This window comes from Oxyura jamaicensis, chromosome 5 (assembly GCF_011077185.1).
Source record: "Oxyura jamaicensis isolate SHBP4307 breed ruddy duck chromosome 5, BPBGC_Ojam_1.0, whole genome shotgun sequence".
Lineage (NCBI taxonomy): Eukaryota > Metazoa > Chordata > Aves > Anseriformes > Anatidae > Oxyura > Oxyura jamaicensis.
In genome coordinates this window covers 38963336-38983926 of record NC_048897.1, presented here as the reverse complement: position 1 = coordinate 38983926, position 20591 = coordinate 38963336, and the positions used below count along the sequence as shown (strand labels likewise).

At 41.1% G+C, this 20591-nt stretch overlaps 1 protein-coding gene across 3 annotated transcripts in view; it reads left to right on the top strand.

Annotated features, from left to right (window-relative positions):
• Positions 1 to 286: 286 nt before the first annotated feature.
• BTBD7 (BTB domain containing 7) overlaps positions 287 to 20591 on the top strand; it is a 56628-nt gene continuing 36323 nt past the window's right edge. For 2 of the 3 annotated variants that reach the window (XM_035326838.1, XM_035326836.1), the window contains exons 1-2: positions 287 to 436; positions 19827 to 20012. In XM_035326838.1, the coding sequence (XP_035182729.1) occupies positions 19931 to 20012 (82 nt within the window). In that variant the 5' untranslated portion in view covers positions 287 to 436; positions 19827 to 19930. Of the gene's footprint in view, positions 437 to 4188; positions 4324 to 19826; positions 20013 to 20591 lie in introns of those variants that run through there. The other variant, XM_035326837.1, reaches the window with a different exon arrangement.

The window sequence follows — 20591 nt, the reverse complement described above, 5'->3', positions numbered from 1 at the left end:
AGCCCCCCCAACCGTGGCTGACTGGAACCCAGGACACCTCCCAGAAAAACGCCTTCTGGGAGGCTTCCGTGAGTTTCTACCCCCTAGACGTGACCTCCCCGTCGGCAACGGCCGCCACGAAGCATCACGGCCCTCCTATGCCCCGGCCGTGACACGGAAACCACGGGCAGCCACCCCGCCGCCCCCCGCCATGACGGGCGCCCCTCAGGCGCTGCCCGCCCCCTCCCCTCCCCTCCCCGCCTCCCCTCCCCGCGCACCACGTGGCCCGGGCTCCGCATCGCCACCGCGCATGCTCCGTGCCCGCTGCCCCTGCCCGGCCCAGGCTGGGGCTCCGGCGCAAAATGGCGGCGGCCGGAGCGGGGCCGGGAGGGAGCGGGCGGCGCTGAGCGGGCGGCATGGCGGCGGGCCTGGCGGCGGCGGCGGGCGGCTGCCGGAGGTGAGGCGCAGCGGGGAGCCGGGGCCGGGCGGGACGGGAGGGGGCAGGCCGAGTGCGGTGCGCGGTGGGAAAGGGGAGGGGGCGACACCGCCGACGCCCCCGCGGTGGGGCTCCGGGGACCGGGTGCCGGCGGTGCCCCGGGGCGGGCGGGCGGCGCCCCGCGGGGCCTCAGGAGCGGGGCTGCTTCCGGCTGTCCCCGGCCCGCAGGCTCCGGCCGGCACGTCCCTACCCCCGCTGGCTTTGCCCCGGGCAGCTCGCAGTGAGCCCGTGCCCGGTGCTGGCCCCTGGAGCCGGCCGCAGCTCGGGGGTGCGGGGTCCGGGCTCGCCCCCGGCCCGGCGGGTGTCAGCGGCTCGTTCCTGGGGAACCTTGGGGGGTCTGTAGGGGATGTGCTTGTGGTGCCTCTGGAATGTTCCTGCTGCCCCTGGGACGGTGTTCGGGCGGTTTCGTGGCTCTGCTCGCTCGTCCCTGCCGTCTCCTTTGAGGCCGTGGGGTGAAAGATGGCACATAAGTGAACCGCTAACATAAAATACAACAGTAAGGTAATAAAATGCTTGTTGAGCGTGATATGTGCACTTGCTTTATTTGTGTGAGAACTTAGCCTAGAGGACACAGCATCGCTTGAGGTTTTGCTCCAAACCAGAGTAACGTAATACACAAATCCAAAGTGTTTGGCAGATACACTACGAGATGCGGTCACCTCAGGTTTTACCACATATTGCGTGCTCTGTTTTCATTTAGAATGGAGAAAATAAAAATAGAAACTTGGATATAAAACTTGCAGTGCTCATAACTTTTCTGAGGCACTGAGAAGCCTGATGACTTAAAGCTTTACTGTTTTTGTCTGAAAGATGTTAGGGAAGAGGATTATTCTTCTGAGATTCTGCTCTTGTTTCAGTTGTAAACCTTGGACCGCTTTCTCCTTCGCTCTGCATTAGTATGCTTCTTTGTGCAAGGCAGGGAATTCCTTTTCAGACCTAGTGCCTTTATATTACTTTCTGTTTGAACCTCGTGATTAAGAAAGCAATATAAATCTTCTCCGTTCTCCCCTCCACCCCTTGTTGACTAAGAGTCCAGTGCCAACATAATGAAATTAATTCTGTAGGGATTTATTTTTGAGTATGTGGAACAAGTGTCTTTTATTTAGCAGTGTACAGGCTCTGTGGACTGTGTGATTTACAAGGCAAGGTCAGAGCGTGTGTTCTGTAGAATTCTTGGGTGAAGGTAATGTGTGGTGAAGCCATGGCTTGTGATGTTCTCTCCCCATTCACAGAGTGATTTAATTCTTACTCCTCTCAGTTGATGGACAACAGTGTGGCTAATCCATTTAAGAACTTGCTACTTTGTTGCACGAAATAATGTTTTATGAACATCGGCACCAGCTCATGTTTATATGTAAATGTCTGATGATGGTCTTAGTGAACAAGGCTTGTGTGTTCAGTCATGGTGTTAAGCTGCCCGTTGCTGTCTGTCTTTATTCAGATTAGTGAGACTAGTATAGCTGAACCGCATACAGGTAATCTCAAAAATAGAGGTAAATATTTCACACAATGTACAGTGTTTGTTTCTATTCATTGGAATTGGAGGGAGGTACTGAATCCTTTGTGTTTTGAATCATTGTTTTACTTGCTTTCAAACTTTAGCCAGTATATAAACGGGTTTGACTCTCTAATCTAATGTTGTATGTTTAAACATAGGAGCAATGACACGAGTCATCTTGGATCATTTTTTGTGGCATTATCATAATTGCTGGCTTCTTAAAATCCTTGTCTCCTAATAATGTGAGTTTTCTTCATATTTCCAGATTCCCTTGCTGAGTCATAGATACAGTAGTGTTGTAATGCTTATAGCTGGCATTGACTGATTTGCAGGGAGTCATACATGAAAGAACAGAATTATTTTTATAAGCGCTCCTGGAAGGCTTGCGTGGACTTGCCATTGTGATTTTTCTTCTGTTTTTTTTTTTTTTTTTTTTTTTTTGAGCTTCTCAGAAAAGCTCAAAACTTTGTATTGTGAAGGCATGTTGCTCATTCTTAAACTACAGTATAAAATGCTGTCTTTGCAGCCAGTTGTTTGAATGTAATTCAGTGGGGCTGTCAGATCTTGATGAATAGACTAACAAAATATTGAGTCTTTGTTTTGAAAGAGGATTTTCAAGTTGCTGCATACACAATGTCAGGTTTACACCTGTCATTGATGGTAATTAACCTAGAGGCTTGGACATCTTCCTCTGTCCTGCTTTGCAGGCTGCTTTGGTGCTGCGGTAGCTTGTGGTCCTACATGAGACTGTAGGAGGACGTGTAACAGTAGCCCTAGTCCTGCTGCCACACCAGTCAGGTCTCGATGTACCGGACTGTATGCCAGGAAAGGGGACCGTGTTCTGATGCCTTGGCCCTGCAGCAGTGGCTGAGCTGGTTCTGGCTGCCCTCCAGAGTCAAAAAGTTAAATGCATCAAAACATCCTATAGACACACCCTGCAGGGACTCCATGTAGTTCACATTAATCCAATGGAAGGTGTATAAAGATAAAATGAGAAATTCTGCTTAAGAAAAAATAAAAGTGATCTTAGCACTGTTAATAAGAATCTGACTGCTCTTGTGGCAAATCACAATTGAAAGCTTCTAGTTTGTCTTTTTTTTTTTTTTGTATTTCTGAACACATTTACATGAATTTTAGTATCTGTTACGAGATCAATGGTTTGTACCACCTTCTGAAATAACAGGTCTGGAAAACCAGATGTACAAACTTTTAGTGCATGTGGTGGAGAGTGGGAATCCTAGCTCAGATCTGAGTGTTAGATGAGCTTCCCGTGAGTCATATAATTACCGTATCTCAGTTTCATTACTTAGGTTCTTTCAAGAATAAGGCTCGTCAGTGTATCTTTAAATCTTTGGGCAGAAATTACTATGGATTTTTAGAATATTATTTCCTTTGTTGGCTCACCTATATGCCTGAGCTGTTATATGAAGGGACTGTAGTTGCTGGGTTTGATGCTGGTCTTGCTTTTTGTGCCTATCCAATCTGTCCTGCCTGTCTCCCAAGCAGGATGCCAGTTGTAATGATGCCTTCAGCATAATGAATGGCTGCTAGGAGACCTGAAGTCTTTGTGTGCTTTATGTAGAGAATGACAGAACTTTGTGCTGGGGAGAATCAAAATGGGCAAGAGGAAAAAATGGGTGGGAAGGAGTTGAATAGCAGTGGTGGTGCATACCACGCTTCTTTTATGCCTTGCTGCCTGAAATTCCATACAGCTTTAGCATCTTGTTTTCATCATAATATTATTTGCTGTCTTTTTTTGGTTTTGTTTCCAGTGATGATGCAAAGAGGTCACTGGAGCTAAGGGGATCTGAAATCTCTCATTTATCTGCCCTAGGGATTATGGTGGCACACCTTTTTGCTTTATCAGGATGTTTGTGAGGTTCTGGACAGGTGTTTATTGGCAGAATTAGCTCAAAAGCTTGTTGTCCACAGCTGCTTTTTCCTGCTTCCCACAGAGTCTTCTCAGCTGTGTTGGTAAAGTTGTTTATATTGCTTCATTCTAACCATTGCAAGAAAGTGATCTGTCTGAAAAATAAACCACTGAAACACAAAATGACTTCAGATAAGGTCTCAGATCTGGGTCATCGCATTACTATGGAAAGCTTGCTTGCTGGCACAGTATAGAGGCAAGGCCAGGTAGGTGAAAGGGATCTGCGGGTGGGACTGTGTTGCCTACAGTGTGTTGAAGTACATATGTAACTATATACTTAGTTAAATTTAAATCTGGTTTGATTACTCCATCGAGTGCAAGTGTTGCGTGAAGTTATATCAAACTACTGGTTGTGTGCTTTAATAACTTACAGAACTTGTGGGACTTCCGGCGACTTCAGCTTGTTGGGGATTTTCTGAGGTCTGTCTGTGGGTTTAAGTTATTTCTGTAAATGGAAAATAGGAATTACCATGTTTTACCAGAGTGTTAAAAACCCCAAAATCTTTTAACAGCAGTCAAGACTGATTAAGAAGAGACAATTGTTAGTAAGGCATGTGTGGAGGGGGAACTGGAGTGGGTAACATTTGAGGGTAACACCTTCCTAAATCAGTTTCTAAGTCTGCAGGTCTTGCTTCAGTTTTCAAATGTGACGTTCTAATACTGGCTGTTCTGTCTGATTGTTTTTTTAAGTTCTGTTTGATCTTTGTGCTCAAATCTTGTTTGAATTCTCACCGTGTTCTCTGTGATACTGGAACTTTGCTGTTCCAGTTAAGTTGTTCCTGTATTTGAAAGGTAGATTATTATTTTTTCTTTTCTTTTCATACCTATCATAGCCTGTTGCCAGTCCACTGTAATAAAGAGGGTAGAATATAATTATTCTTTTTAAATCTCTCTTCAAGAATCTTTTCCTAATGCTGCTGTTAGTGCCACTCCCTATCTTCTTAAAGAACCTTTCTATTTCTGCTGACCTCTTTGATATGGGATTATTTCAGTGTACTAACTTGGGGCTTTTAGGACAGACATCCTCTTCCTGCCACGCTGCATCACTTGAAATCTTCAGTGTTTTCCCCTGGGAAGTGCCAGATCAAGCTAGTTAATGGCACGTGAGATCTCTCTGGTTTGGAAGCCTTGTCCAAGATCTGTTAAAACTGCTACAGGATAACTGTAAAGCCATTTTACACTTCTACTGATAGTAACAATGGATGAACTCAAAGGATTTGCTTGAAACAGCAATTTTATAAGTAACTGTTGCTTATCTTTTAGTTATGCATTTTATTTTGTGACACTACCTGCAGAAGTTGTGTGAGCAGTGAAGCTGCCAAATGTCCGTGTGTGCACGTGTTGGTTTTTTGGTGGTGTTTGTTGGTTTTCTAACATCTATCTTTAGAATTTAGTTTGGATCAAAGAAGACAACTTTCTCTCTGTCCAGTGCTGAGTCTTGAGTCTAAGTTTGGAATACAGAAAGCAAGAATCCTAATGTTTTATATGAAAGCATACCCTAATGAAGTTACACCTATTTATATGCAAGTAAAAGGGTTTTTTGAGTGGCTGGGTGGACCACTTTGCATTAGTATGAAAATGGAATGCTGCTTTGCTTATCACCTGCTACCCAAAGCATCAGTGCTGTACTGAAGTATGTAAAACACTTCAGTGATGGGTAGGTTATTCTAATTCCTTTTACGATAATTAGTATAAATGACTGAAGTTCTTTTTCGTACCTTTTTCCTGACCCCAAAATTGGAAATGCTGCTTGAGAGCTGAAGAAAAAACCCTCTAAAATAACAACTCTAATCAGAAACTAATGAGATGATCTTTTCTGGGCTTGTGCTGCCTTTTTCTTTATACTTCTTTGATTCTCTCCTACTTTCTTTTGTTCTTATGATGACTCTTGAAGGGAAAAAAGTTGTCCCTTGATTGCTGGAAATGAGGAACTGGGTTTGCTGTGTATTTCGTGATCCTTGACTTTCCACTGCTGTGATTATAGTGCTCATCAGTGTAGATTCTGTAGTGTTTAGCACTGGACTGTGCTGAAGTCCTTTATACAACGGGAGACATTTAGGAGATTCATTGCATCTCCCCAGAGGTTTGCTTTCTTAATATACATGGAAGGCTGACTACTTCTAAAGCTATTCAGTCATTTAAACTGAATGACCATAGCATTTCCCTTGGAGAAGAGAGGGGTATAGACATGTACGTAGTGAAATTTTCTGTTTTCTTTTATTTAAAAAAAAAAAAAATCAAGTATGGGAATGCATTAAAGGTTGATGCCTTATACCTCAGTCTGTCCTCTAATGGGCATCTCAACTTCAGTTGTCTGAAGAGGAGAAATGCAGTAAGTGTAAAACCTCTAGAATGTGGGCAGAGGTGATCCTCAAGTTAATAAGCTCATTGATTTCTTTCAAGTCATTCTAGTAATGAATGTGACTGAGAGAAATACAACCCAATTGCTTATGCTTGCATTTTAGGTTGAAGGTACTTTTGTCGGTTTGTAATGAGGTACTTGTAGGATGTTTTTGAGATGGGTTGTTTATTGTACTTCAGACACTAGCATGACAGAAAATTGCTAAGTTGACAAAATGCACACAAGACAGGAAGTTTTTGTTATTCAGTGTAGTGATAGCCTTGCTGCTGAAGAAGGAAGAATCTCTAAGCCATGTCAGTACTCCTTACATCCTGTGAGGCTACTCTTGTTAATGATGAACTGCATATAAGTAAGCGCCATAGTGTCTACAAAGGAATGTGTAGAATGTAAGAGTACGAGGAGCTGCTGGTCAATGTCATTGTAAGTCTGTCCCCAGTGCTCCCCCTCCAACCCCAGTGTACTAGGTATCTCTCTCTCATTTGTAATTTATTTTCATGAATGATATGGGGATTTAGCTTATCTAAGTATTGGTTAAGAATGTGTTTACTACCTCAGATTATCAAATTCCAAACTTGGCCAACTATTTTTTTTAGTCAGTCATATTAAAGAGAACAGTTCTCACTCTTTTTAAAAACCAAACATGATTTGGATCAGAAAGTACCTACTGTTTCTTACTTGATCATTAAAATCTCTGTAGGTTTTAGTCCTCTGTTAAACACTGCAGGAAATACGCATTTGGACTTGAAATACCAAAATATCTTTTTAGCATTGTAAGGCTGTCATACAATATAAGATTATCCCCTTTGTAATAGTGCTTTGTAGTTCTAGACATAAATTCGAAGACTTGGTGACTTTTAGTAAAGTGACTCATGTATTTCTGCACTGAATGAAAGCACCTGCTTCTTTAAATAATTGAATTTAAACAAGTTCTTTGCTGTAACCTGGACTCTTGCTATTTTAAGTTGTTTTTTAGGCTTAAACTACAAGACTTTTGAGAATAACAATGCTAAGAAATACAGTCCTAAATCAGGCTTCCTAAAGGATCTGCCCATGCTACTTGAGGCTTTTCCATTTTAAGGAAAGTACAGTTAGTTTTGCCTTGTTGCATGTTTCTCAAGGCCCTTTAGTTTCCCTGAGAATATATAAAATAATTCAGTTATTATGTAGTTACTCATTTCATTATTGGCTCAAAATTTGCCAGTTTGGTGTAACTGGCTTATGCTGATCTAGATATTTCCTCTTGGTCCCCTTGGAAATGGAACCTTAGGATCTATTTCCCTTTCTCTTTTTCCCTCTTCCCTTCATTTAGCTACCAGCTTATTTTTTCTGGAGAACTAATTTAGAAAATGGCACCTTACCGTCTGGGTCTTACCTTCATCAAGGCTGAACCCTTGGTGGTTCTCAGCAGTCTTGAGTGCTTATTTAAGCATCTTGTGAATTTGAGTTTCATCCTTGTTTTAAATTTGGAAGGAAACAGAACTTCCCTTTTTTTCCGTATACATGATTAACTGCTTTCATTCAAATTAAAATTAACCTTTTATTTTTATTAGGTTTGAAACTGATCTGGGTAAAATCAGTTCACTGAATGTGAATGTGCAAGGAGGAATTGGATGAGAATGGTCATCTGGGTACAGAGGGAAGCGAGAGTGCTTTTTTCTGGCAATATTGACTTTTTTCATATACTGATGAAATCCTCAAATATTGGAAGAATGGAAGGAGGTTTGGTAAGTGTAGCATGCACTGGCAAAGTCTTCTCTTTCTGTATTTCTCACTTTGAATGTGAAGGAAAGTTGTGGATGGGAGTAGGTAAGCAAACTTGGATATAAAATGAGATTAAGAATAACAGGTTGTTTTAATGAAATACCTCCTCCACTCTAGGAGGTACAACTTAAAAGTTACAATCTAAAAGTTTTGTTTCATTCTAAAAATTTTCTTTGATTCATTAGGAAAATGTGTTCAGATGTTCTCGGTCAGCTGAAGAGTTTTTAAAGCCTTGTGAAAGGAAAGAGAAGAGTTAAGGCTTATCAGCAGCCTGCTCAAAGGGCAGATTTGTTTTAGCAAATAGTTAAACAGAAAACACCCAGCAAGGTCTCAAAACTGCTATCTTGATGTCTGTATATATGAGGTGTGTGTGTGTGTGTGGATATTGCTAAACTTACTAAATGTGTAAATGATTGGTGGATCCATTTTTAGGAACTTACATCAATCAACATGTGTACGACTCCTTTGACTCTTCTGGAAAACCTGCATGTTCATGTTACAGGACAAAAAAATGAATGCTTTAGAAATGCAGTGCGCTCATAGGAAATCTGGAAGACATAACTTCCTCTTCTTGCCAAGGGGAAAATGTAAACAAAGATCTAGCTTAATTGCAGGCTAACTACTAGACTGGTTTTCTGACTAAGCCTTTCCTTTAATTGATTGCTTTTATCGTAGAGAAAGTATTTGCTGTTCCATTTGAAATAGGTTTCTGTATTTTGGGGGAAAAACACATCAAATTTTGTGGGTATTTAGTTCTGGCTGTGGTGGCTGTCATGGAATCTTAAGTGTAGGTACTAAAAGGGATGGTGTAAATTCTGAGTAATTTGGTAGTTTGTGGAAGTCTACGAAATTTGCTTGAGGAGAGGCACTGTAATACTGTCTTTTGTTACTGTGCATGCTCTTAAAATGTCTGTCTACAAACAGCTGAAATCTTTGAAGTGTGTTGCATAGGAAGATTTCTTGGCATCAGATGTTACGATATAAATGTTAGCTGTTGAAGCCAGCCTGGCTTTTAAAACTTTCCTCTCTCAGAAAACCCCAACCAAAGGAGAAATCTTTTAAATAAGTATTTAAAATTTTATGTACAGCAATAACTGATATAAGCAATTTAAAAAATGGGGGGAGGGGAAATATCCTATGGGTTTGACTGGAATATCAGACTTTCTCAGGGAGTACACTGTGTACGCTGACCTCTCCAGTTCAGTTTTGTATTGCTGCCCGCTTCAATGCGTAGCCTAGAACTGAAAGAGTCTGTGGTGGGCTGTGAAGGGGTAGGGGATATACTAGCAGCAAAACCTGAATTGCCCAAGGATTTGTCTGTGTGGTGGGGCCAGGCTAGAGTGACTAGTTGAGGCTGAGCCCGAGGTGAGAGGGAATTAAATTGACTGCAAGGATCTAGTTTTGTGAAGCTGTGAGGCAGTGTAATAGCACGTCTGCTCTCTCCACATTCATAGCTACGTGTTCCCCTTCCAGTGGTAGCGGGCTGTCAGACCAACCCGCCCAGCTCCCTTTCTCTGTTCCCTGCCGCCCCCTCCAGCTGTTGTGTGATGGATCAGCCATCTGAAACGGCTTGTGCTGTGATCATGTAATCTCTGTGTGAGGGGAAGTGGGAAAACCACTTGGATGGAGCAGAGGAGTGAGGGGAAGGTATAGCTCCTTGTTAGTTTGACTTCAGTGGTGGCGTTGGATCAACCCGATTTATCTGTCAAGAGCTGACAGGCAGAAAGACTTGCACATACAGTTAGCTTCTCACCATCAGCAGCTTGCTGGTTTGAGGAGAACATATAGGCTTGTCTTTTTTATTTTTCTCCACATGACTAATACCTAGGTGTGTGTATTCTGTGACTGCAAACTTAAAATCTTCCAGGCCTTCAAAAAAGCATCCCCTGTCCCCCCCAGTGTGGGCATCTTCACTAGCAATGGCTGCCATCTGAGGGGCTGTTAATGAAGGCCTAGCAGAGGAGAGGAGCAAACCGTACAAGCACAGAACAAAAGTTGTACAGGCTGAAGGAGAAGCTGTGATTCAGCTCACTGGGTACTGTGACAGCTTGCAGGTGAAGTCCTTGTGGTAGTTGGCATTGTGTACATCGTCTGTTTCTGCTAGGACTGCCCTTAATTTGCAGACAACTTGAAGGGAATCTCTTTCCTACTTCTAATTTCTTAAGAGCTCTGTAGAATAACTGCTGTATTGTAAGAGGGTTTTTGTAGCTACTCTCATTAAGATGTTTAAATTTAGTGACAGATGACTGAATGGGGCCAAGGCAGTGCTACCCTTTAAAAGCAGAGCTGCTTGCAGGCACACCAGAGGATCAGGTAAAAACAAACAAGGTCCTGTCGGGCCCCGGTAATGGGGTTGTTCTGGGGGCTTCACGAGTGTTTGCTGCAGTGGAAGGGGGACAGCTCTGCCATAGGAATGAGTGCATGGGACTGAGAATGTTTATTTTTGAAGGCCATGCCAACTGACTGTTAGTCAAACTGTACGTCATGCTTGGCTGTGGGGAGTGAGCAGCCTTTTGGTTACTTCTTGCTGTTCTTCCCCCTCTGATGTTCCTTTGGTTGTTCACCGAACTGGTGCGGGGAACCAGCTGCAGTGGAGAGAACTCCTGCAGAAGAGGTTTCCTTGACTTCGTTGGTGACAAAATGGAGGAGCTCCACAAAGAGGGCAATAGGAGCTGAGGTGAGCGCTACTGAAGAAATGTGTGTGAGACCACAGTGCTAGCGAGACAACTCTCTTATCTTTTGCATATACCAAATCTTATGTTTTGAAACAAGATTGGAACTGTTTCGGTTGCATCTAAGATTCATCGTGTATTGCGACTTTTATTGTAGAAATTCTACTTAAACTGCAGCTGCAATGTCAGTTTTATAGATGTGATTTGATTTTTTAAAAAAGTTTTTGTTGTTTTTCCTTGTTCAGGAAAGGATTCATTTTTATTTTTTTATAAAATACCTACTGTGTCTCATGAAATGGACTGGACTAGATTACCTTTTGAGTTATTTAACATTTTTTTCTATGTTCTAGCTTCTGGCTTTTGTATTGTAAATAGGTGGATCCATTTGCCCTGAAGGCATAAGATTATGCTAGCAAGTGGTACTTCAAATTTTTCTTGTATCAAAGAGCAGAGGCTGCACAGGTCAAGTATGTTGTTGTGTGAGGATAAATGGATGCACAGGGAGGATGGTTTTCAGAACTGAATGAATGGTGGTGTATTAAGAAGGATGTAGAGAAAAATATTTTGAGTATATGGCAATACTGGAAATGGCTTCTCTGGCCACAGGAAGAGGTTTTCAGTGGAAGTAATTGAGTTCCATGTTGTCCTGTCACCAAGCGTCTCGTAGAGCCATGTGCAGAAAGGAGGAGGATTATGCAGAGACACTGAGGTAATGAGGAATGATGTTGGTAATGGCTATGAGCAACAGAAATACCGCAAGATGAAGTTGTTAATGATGCGGTGGATGACTGGCAGGATGACGTATCAATTGCAGGCAAAGACTGTAGAGATCAGTGAACAGAGTACAGCTGCACGGGAAGGCCAATCAGTATGTGGGTCCAAGATTTTTAGTGTTCAACACTGTGATGCTGGGGTTAGTGTTTGGAAAAACCCCAAGTAGTGTCATCACTAGACTTCTACCTTTCCTGTTAAGACTGTGGTAGTTAATAAGGAAGCTAAGCATCAAAATGATGTTGTTCTTGAAGGTGAAATGAAAATTACAAATTGTAAGAGAAGATGGATGCTGCTCTTGTTATATCAAATCAGGTAGGTGCAGAGCATGGCATTTCAGATTGCCTTACTAGTAACTTTAATGTACTCTCAGAGGAAGTATGTTCTTAGAGGAAATGTAGTGAATGTAAACTGTGCTGGATTTAAGAGCATTGTTGTGTACAGGAAGCTCTGAGATCGTAATTCAGAGTAAATGGCTCTCTGTGAAATAATTGGGCCTGGAGAAAAGGGAAAAACATCTCTGGTATGAGGAGACTGTAGGGTATATCCCACTGAGATGGTACCTGATGTGAGAAGGCAGCAGTGCTAAAATCCAGAGACAAATCTTCCATATGGTTGGGGTTTGAGCCAAGATTTCCCTGTCTTAGTAGACTTGCTAATTTAAAACAGCATCTTGTGTTGTAGCCTGGGTCACAGCTCGAGCAAGGGGAGGAGTTCCCTTTCTCAATGAAACAAGGATCTTTATGGGGATGTCTCAAAGAACATAGAATAGAACCACGTGAATTGCAGAAACTGCACAGGCTACCTGCCGTTCCTCACAAAAATACCAGTCCTGTTGATAGATGGGCTACTTGAATAAAAATACTTTGAAATACACTGCATAAAGGTTCTTACTTTTGCTCCACTGCTAACTTTTTCTTTAAAGGAAGAAAAGATGCTGCCTGAGCACATGACTGAGGGTACCTTTCATGTGTACTGCTGCGCTACGGGACGGGCAGTATTACAGAGAGAGTGGGAAGCGGTCTTCCAAGGCAGGTTCAGTCCCAGTCTCTGAAGCTGAATTTAGCTGAAACTTAAGTTGCTGCCTGGCAAGATAACTGAATCCTGTCCAGAACTTCAATACAATTAAAGCTTGCGCGCGCTCTCTCTGTCTCTCTCTCTCTCTCTCTCTCTCTCTCTCTCTCTCTCTCTCTCTCTTTTAAAGTGTCTGATCCATTCTTTAAGATACTTTGCAAGTACTTTGGAGGTTTGTCTTTCTGTCTTAAACTACTGAATGTGTTCACAATGTGTTTATTACGCCAAACAGGACTTCCTTTTCTTCTAAAACAAAAACACAAAAAGCAAGCATGTTTCTATTTGCTTAGAATAAATATTTTGAAAAACCTGTAGACTCCTCAAAATAAAATGCAATATTATGTCAATATAACATGCAATTATTCTAGATGGACTAAAATGAATTCTCATTTTTTCCCTGTAAATAGGCATGTTCATACCTAATTATTCTGTTCAGTGATACTGATAAAGATTTAGTGGATAGGATTTCTATGATACTCTTGCAAGGTAGTTTTAATGATGCTTTGTGTCTGAATCAGATTCATGCTCATTTCAAGTGAACTTCTAAAAGTGGAAAATCATTGAAGGATACAAGCAGTTACTTCATATCAAGAGGCAGTAAGCAACTTGCTGATTTTGTTAAAAGAAGTGTTTTGAATTAAACTTCTGGAACATTAGTTATGTCTGTCATGTGAGTATCATCAATCAGACTTCTGGTAAACTAGTAGGTGCTTGCAACCAGCTGGAAGGATCACTGATATGTAGAGATCAAGGTTCATATTTCAGTATATAAAAATATTTAAGTTGCTTGGGAGGAACTTCCTGTTCCTTGTGGCATTGTATTGTTGTAATTCAATTACTGCGTTTTGTCTGTAAGAGGAATATAAAGATGTTTAAGTCCAGTGCCTCTTTATCATGGTTAGTGGTTCAGCCAGTCACTACCCACATGTGACGTTACTGAGTTACTTCTGGGATGTGGACATCTTTACACGGTGCTCTGAATTGCTTTGCTGATCATAACAAGCATGCTTTGAACATTGTTGGCAAGACAGTACTGAAGAGATGGCTTTTTCTGTGCTTTCTGTGTCTTTTCAACTGCCTGAATGCTTCTAAATCTTTTCATTTTTCCTAAGGTATGCATATCTTCAAGGCTACATGCCTTTATACTTGATTTGAATATAGTTCTTTTAACTTTCACTTTGATTCCCCAGAGGACGTGTTGAAAAGTAGTACAGGTTATATTTTTTTCTAAAGCTCAGCCCTGTGAGTTTCAATAGGTCTAGAAATAAAAGGCAAGGTCTGCTGTGGGTTTTTTGCCTCCTTCATTTTAAAATACCTTCTTTTTTAATGGGTAAGTATAGTACTTTATGAAAAAGAAAATGCTTTAAAATTCATGCTTAACTTCAAAAACGGGTTCCTTGTGATAGCTGGAACACGTGATCCGAAGTGAAGAACCAGCCAATGAAGTCACTTTCATGATCTCGTTATATCTTGCCCTGTTGTGCTTGTAACTGCTGACATGGCTTAAGGTCTGGTGTTTTGCCTCTGGTTGTGTTTTGTTTTTTTTCCCCCATGCAGTAAATAATGAAATAAAAGGTTTTTTTAGACTGAGATCTTGAAGAACATTATTAATTCCTCACTTTTGTACAGTCCTAATCCAAACTAGAATTTTTCAGATGTATTAGCTACAACTTACTATTGTATCATCCATGTATTTTTGAGTAACGAAAGGCTGATTGCTTGACTAGAATAAAAAAAAAATCAAAGACTTCTGCATGGATTTGCATATGTGTCAGGCTATAATCAGTCGGTCCTTCAAAATTTCAGTTGTTTTCTTCTTTGAAGAGAGAATTACTTACCAGTTACACAGTTTGAGATACACTGTCCTAGGTGCATTCAGTCCTTGGGTGTGTGTGCTCCCAGGATCAGAGACTTCTAGCCTTGGCAAAATCTGTGGGTATGGCAGTACCTCTTGAGTGCCTCATGCATGGAACAAGAGGTGGGTGAGAACAAGTAATAACCTGGTGCCTCTCAGCTCCTCTTCATTGGAGAACCCCCAGGGAGAATAGTAGCAAAATGAGGTAGATAGTAAGCGTGCATCTGAACAAACGGCTGTGACTCCAAGCAGAAATAAGCAACTTTCTCTTCATGCTTAAGTGCTGGTCCCAGTTGCTGGCTGGGATGCAGTGTAATAACCATTGTGGCCAGGGCTGTGTTTGGAGCCTACCCAGGTGGATGGGAGCAGTAGAACCGTGCTGTTGAATATGGGATCGTCATTGTGTTCCTGAGCGTGGCTCGGTGCTTGGCCTGGCATGCTCTGTCTGGGTTGGAGGCAGGTTCAGGCAAGCTGGTGAACATGGACCCTTGCCACTGTCCACACAAGTGTTTTTGTTTAATTTCATAAGAGTAAATAAGTAACTAAAGGTTTATCCTTGCTAAAATTTAATTGAAGTTCTTTCTTACTGGGATTTGCCCTTTTAGTTGGTGTGTGCTTGGGTTAGTTAGTTGCATTTTGTGCAAAAACAGACCTATTTGCTGCTGGATGTTGTAATCTCATGACATCCTTTCTGCTTCCTTGCTGCTAGAAGGGAACTGTTGGGGCAAAAGAGCAAAGCAGTCTTTGGCTAAATGAAAATGTAAATAAATATGGATAAGGTATGTTTGTATTGTCCGTTACTGGTAGTAAATCTCAAATGTGTGAAGCAAAACATAAAATCTGAAAAATAATGATGGTACAAGTATGTACATATGCTTGATAAGATTTCTTATTTTTTTCCCTAGGATTATGCTATTTCATAATCGTGTGGAAACAACTGCAGAAGAAATACAAAAAGGTCTTTAAGGTTATTTTGGTAGTGTGGGAGGATGTTTTTGGGTGTAGAATGTGTTGTAACGCTCTCCACCTTGCCCTTTATTCCACTGGTATCTAATTAATATACAGAAACATTTATGAAAGCTTTGTATTGAGTGATGACTATAAGCAACATGTCACTATTAGCCAAAGTCCATTTTGTACACAGATTTTTGTTAAACCAAAATTCCCAATCCAGGAATTTTTGGCTGTCAGCCCAGGTACCTCAGATGCAAATCCTTTTAGGTTTTTAAAATCTTGGCAAGTTTCATGAAGACTGAAGAACTTAATTCAAGTACTGAGACTTAATTAGATCTGTGGTTTGTTTGGTTTTTGTTTTATTATTTTTTATTCTCCTTAAGTATCAATTTAATCTGGAAGTCACTTCTGTGTTTTCAGTAGCATTCAAAATAATTCTGGCTCCTAAAACTTCCTGGCTTCGTATAACACAGTTCATCTACTCCTTACTGCTTCGCAGGCTTTTTTTTTAATTTTTTGAACAAGAACTTTGATATAGTTTAACTTTTTTCTGTGTACACATATACAGAAAAACAATGCACATCTGTTTGTGTGTCACTGTTCTCAACAAGAGATCCTGTTTCAGTAGGTCAGCAGATCGGGAATTCAGTCTTGGTAATGTGTACGTTCACATGGATACGAACTGTACCACACAAGAAGTTCACACGAAAGTAGTTCTTAAAAAATAAATGAGGACTGTATTCTGAGACTAAAATTAGATTTAATTGTTTAGTTAAGCTGAAATAGGAAGCTTTTGGTATTCAAGATAACATCTGCAAGGAAAGATGAAATCTTTCCTTTGGCAGCTAAGTATCTAATTATTTGGCTTTGTTTCTTTGTTTTCCATTAATTTTCTTCTGCAGTGCTCTTTAACTATGGGGAAACGGCATTCTTGATTTGGCATATTACATGCTGAGATATCTTTACGTTCGTACTGGGCTCAGCAGGTACATGCAAGACTGATTTCTGTGCAGGTAGGCTGGATGTTGTGTGGAGGCTCAAGTGCGTGCTGGGGGAGGGAAAGAAACCCTACTGTATGCACAAGTGGTACAAGAAGTATGCCTTGCTTGCAGAAAAGATGCAGCCCTGGCTCTAATAGCTGACTTCTCTGAAGCTCTTTATTTTTCTACCTGTGTTTGTGTGATGCCATAAGAAGCCAACTGGTAACTTCTACTGTTTAAAAATTGAACTTTTTGTCAGGATTGCTTTTAATGCGTGGATCAGTTTTCTTGCTCACTGAATATTTGAGCCAGAACGAATAAGGTAGGGAAAGTGTATTTGAGGATGAAGAACAGAAGGGCAGGGCTTCCTCCAAGACAGTCATCCTTGTTGCCAGCTTAAGCTGTTTGGGTTCTGGGTTATACAGTGTTACCTTGTGAAATCTAGAAATGTAATAAAAGTTCAAAGACTTTCAAATGACAAGACATTCCTGGGATACAGGATGTTGAGTAGCGCTATTAATCTATGATCAGTTTTGACCCATGTGCCACAATATACCCTGTAACTGGAATGTTTGAATTGGAGGTGCAAAATACCCTCAAGATGTCTGTTACCATCCACTTGTGCATGGTTAAATTTGAAAGGAGGCACAAGAAATTGTGGCATATGTAAATGGACAGAATGGCTGACCAAAGTGCCTGTTCTGCTTGAATGCATTGAACTCCTTGACTGAAATTTGCATATAGTTTATATACATACATTTTTATGTACGCAGCTTTAATATGACATTTTTTTATACTGTCCTACATTTTGCAAAATTACTTGTTACATATTTTGTTTAGTGAGTGAATTTGAATTCATTCTGCATGGTATTCACTTGGGTTTAATGTGTAACAATGCTTTTGTGCCTTTTAATTAAATTATATATCAGACATATTATGAGCTTTTTATAGTTTTCACATTATTCTGTGTTTTGTAAATTCAGACACTGAATGTCTAATGCATTGAACTATTGCATATACTCCTTGATCATGTTCTTTACCCATCTTCTGGGGCATGCTTCTTGCCAGGTGGAAGAAGATGTGAGGTATTAAATTCAAACCTGAGACTCCGACTACACTTTTTCCCATGCTAGGAAGAATTGAAAAGTATTAATAGGCATCTAATGGATGAGTTACCACATCACAACTGAACGCAGAAGAGGAGAGTAGAATAGCAATGACGTTATTCCAGGACTCGGTCCAAATGAACCAAGTCCAATTTTCACAGAGAAAAAGGAAGTTGTTGGGATATCTACCCAGGATGCTGGCTGTTATTTGTGATACAATTGCCTTGCAGTTTGAATTCCAACTCTTATTGCTTGTACTAAATGTAACTAATTCCATATAGAAATGGAAGTAAAATCCATGCAACACAGTCTGTAGGTACACAAATCAATTGAAGTGTCACTTCTAATGAAAGTTGTTTTCTGTGTTTTTCTGTAAGTCCGTGCAGATTTTCTTGTATGGAGAAGAGGTCTGCATCCATATGGGTATGGTTATCCTAGAATAACTAGCTTATTTTTATGTATGGGTGGTGGTGGGGAAGAACATTGCATAAGACCGAACTAATCCAACAGCTTGTGTTTGCTGAGATGTGCTGGCGTTAGCAGGTGTGATGCTGCCCGTTCTGTGCATGCTCTGGTTCGTGTTTCATACTGAGCAGGCTTATCTCACCACACAAGCAACGTTTTTTTTATTTTCTCATTTCCTGACCTGTGGTGAGCTGAATCTGCGTAGAGACAAGGCTGAGAAAAGTACCAGCTTACAAGCACTTGAGGAGATGTTGGCACCTAGCTGGAGAGGGCAGGCACAGCAGCTCCCCCCTTCAGTGTTCACAAGCCTGCACAGGCTGCAGTTGGCATATGCAATACCAGTAAAGTTGCTGTGTTGTGATGGTCTTCTGCCTTTACAGGAATTGGCTGGGGGTAACAGGCTGCAACTTTGTGAGGCAGACCTGGGCTGTAAGCCCTTCACGGTAGGGATTCTGCCCGTATGAACTGTCTGTTGTGAGGTGTTGTGGTTCCTTTCTGAAAGCACCCAATGACCACAGAAATGCCAGATGGCCTGCTTTGAGGAACCCTCTTCGTAATGCTTCAGTGCTGTGCCAGTGTCTCACCTCTTCACGTTGCTACATGTCTAAGCCAGGTTTCCAAACCTGGCTCTGCTCTTCTTCCTCATGCAAACAGCCCTTGTATGTTGTGACACTTGTTCCCCCCCCCATCCCTATGCCTACAGCAATCTACAGCCTCTCACTTTCTGCTCCTCGAGATGGATCTGTTTTGCATGCTGCATTTGTGACTATAAGAAGCCAGGTGTGTGAGTCTAGCTAGGATCATATCTCGCCTCTGCAGCATCATGATAACTCCCACTTCTAAAGTCATGCCAGAAATACAGATTATTAAAGCAGGGAAAAGAGACCAGGTGCTGCAACTTCCTTGAAACACATACTCTTGTGTGGTGCTCAGTTGTCCAATCTGGCATGCCAGAGTTGTGCTGAGAAAGAGGATAAGGTTGGTAGCATACAGTAAGTATAGTTACACCTGGACCAGCCTGGTGAAATTTAGCTACATGTTCACAATATTAAATCTGAACCAAATGGAGTCTAAAAAAATCTGAGGATAGACTTCACATTTGTGGTGTTCTTTCTGACCTGTACATCTATTTGTGTTCTTGCTGAGGGTGCACATGCTCAGTTGACTAAAAAGGAGCCCTTACTGTGATAACTCTCACTATGCAGTATTAATATTTTAACACTGTTAACATAAAAATAAATTAGAAAATGCCTGTTTGTATGTGTGATGCAAGTCCTTGTTCAGGTTTCTTCAGAACTGACTTCCTAGAATGTTTTCAAATGCCTAATAAAGAGTAGATTAAACTTTGGGTTTGTTATAAATGTTCATTTAGGTAATGAATATATGCCTTATTTTGACTATTAAAGACCTACTTCTAGGCACTAGTCCCAACTTGAAAAGCAGAACTGAATGAGAACTCTACACAGCTGCTGTGAAATCAGAATGCAGCTGAAAGCAGTTATGATGGTACAACCTTCAACAAATTGGCTTATTCTGCTTTCTCAGTCATTGTAATTGAATTAGGGATGTTTATAACAATGTGTGAATGCATCAGTGTGCATGTAAAGTCTTTCTTGGCATAGTTAAAGGAGCAGCTCTAGTCTAGACCATCCTCTACTTGAAGACTTCTGAGCTTGCTAACCATCCCGTTCCTTGTTGCAGTTTATCATGCTGAATTGTGAATGGCTTGGACATAACAGATTTCAGGAAATTTTTTTTTTTTTTGATCTTGGTTTAAACCTTCAAACAGAAAGCATCTTTAAAAATAAAACCTCAAACATGTTTTAGAGACACCGTGTGCTGGAGGCTGAGTTTGTTCTAAATCACGTAATACCTCCAAAAAAAACAATTGTTAAAGTAACTTACTGGTGTTTTGCTTTTCAGAAATGGAGGAACGGAATGCTGGATCTGGGATTGAAGATTTATAAAGGATTATGGGATTATGCATTGAAGAGCCAGCAGGCGGAATGCCTGAGTGACTGAAGAAAATGGGTGCTAATGCATCTAACTACCCTCACTCATGTTCCCCAAGGGTAGGGGGAAATTCACAGGCACAACAGACGTTCATAGGTAAGTCTCTTGAGTTATCTTGTTGCTTATATAAATGGCATGCTGGATTGCATATAAACTGGATTTCAGTTCTTTGCAGTAATATTATGCCTAGTTTTTATTTTCTAGGTCATCAGTCTGAATCTGTTCAAGCTCAATAGCATGTGAAAATTGGTACTGTCCAATATCTGTTTGGCATACATATGTAATGAGTTGATCTGCCAGTTGCTAGTAAGCAGATGCCAGGTTATTTATTTTTAAAAAGATGTTTTTTTTTTGAAAATTCAGCCATACACACTAGCTCTCACTGTTTGAGGAGCAGTTGCTATCTGTAAATAGTATTTGCCATTTTGCATTCTTCCTCAGATTTTCACTGAAACTGTGTTAGAGTGCAAAACATTCCTGATCATCAGTGCTCCTCGTAGTATTGGCATTGTGTCTGTAGGAGAGTGAATTACCTCCTTATTGCCAGAAAGGTTCTCTCTACTAATAAACCTGTTCAAGTAACAAGCAGTCTGGAAGATAACTTCTCCTTCTGCCCTTTTCCTGTTTCTGCAAATTGGGGTGAGAAGAGGTGGGTTACTTCTTTTTTATAATACT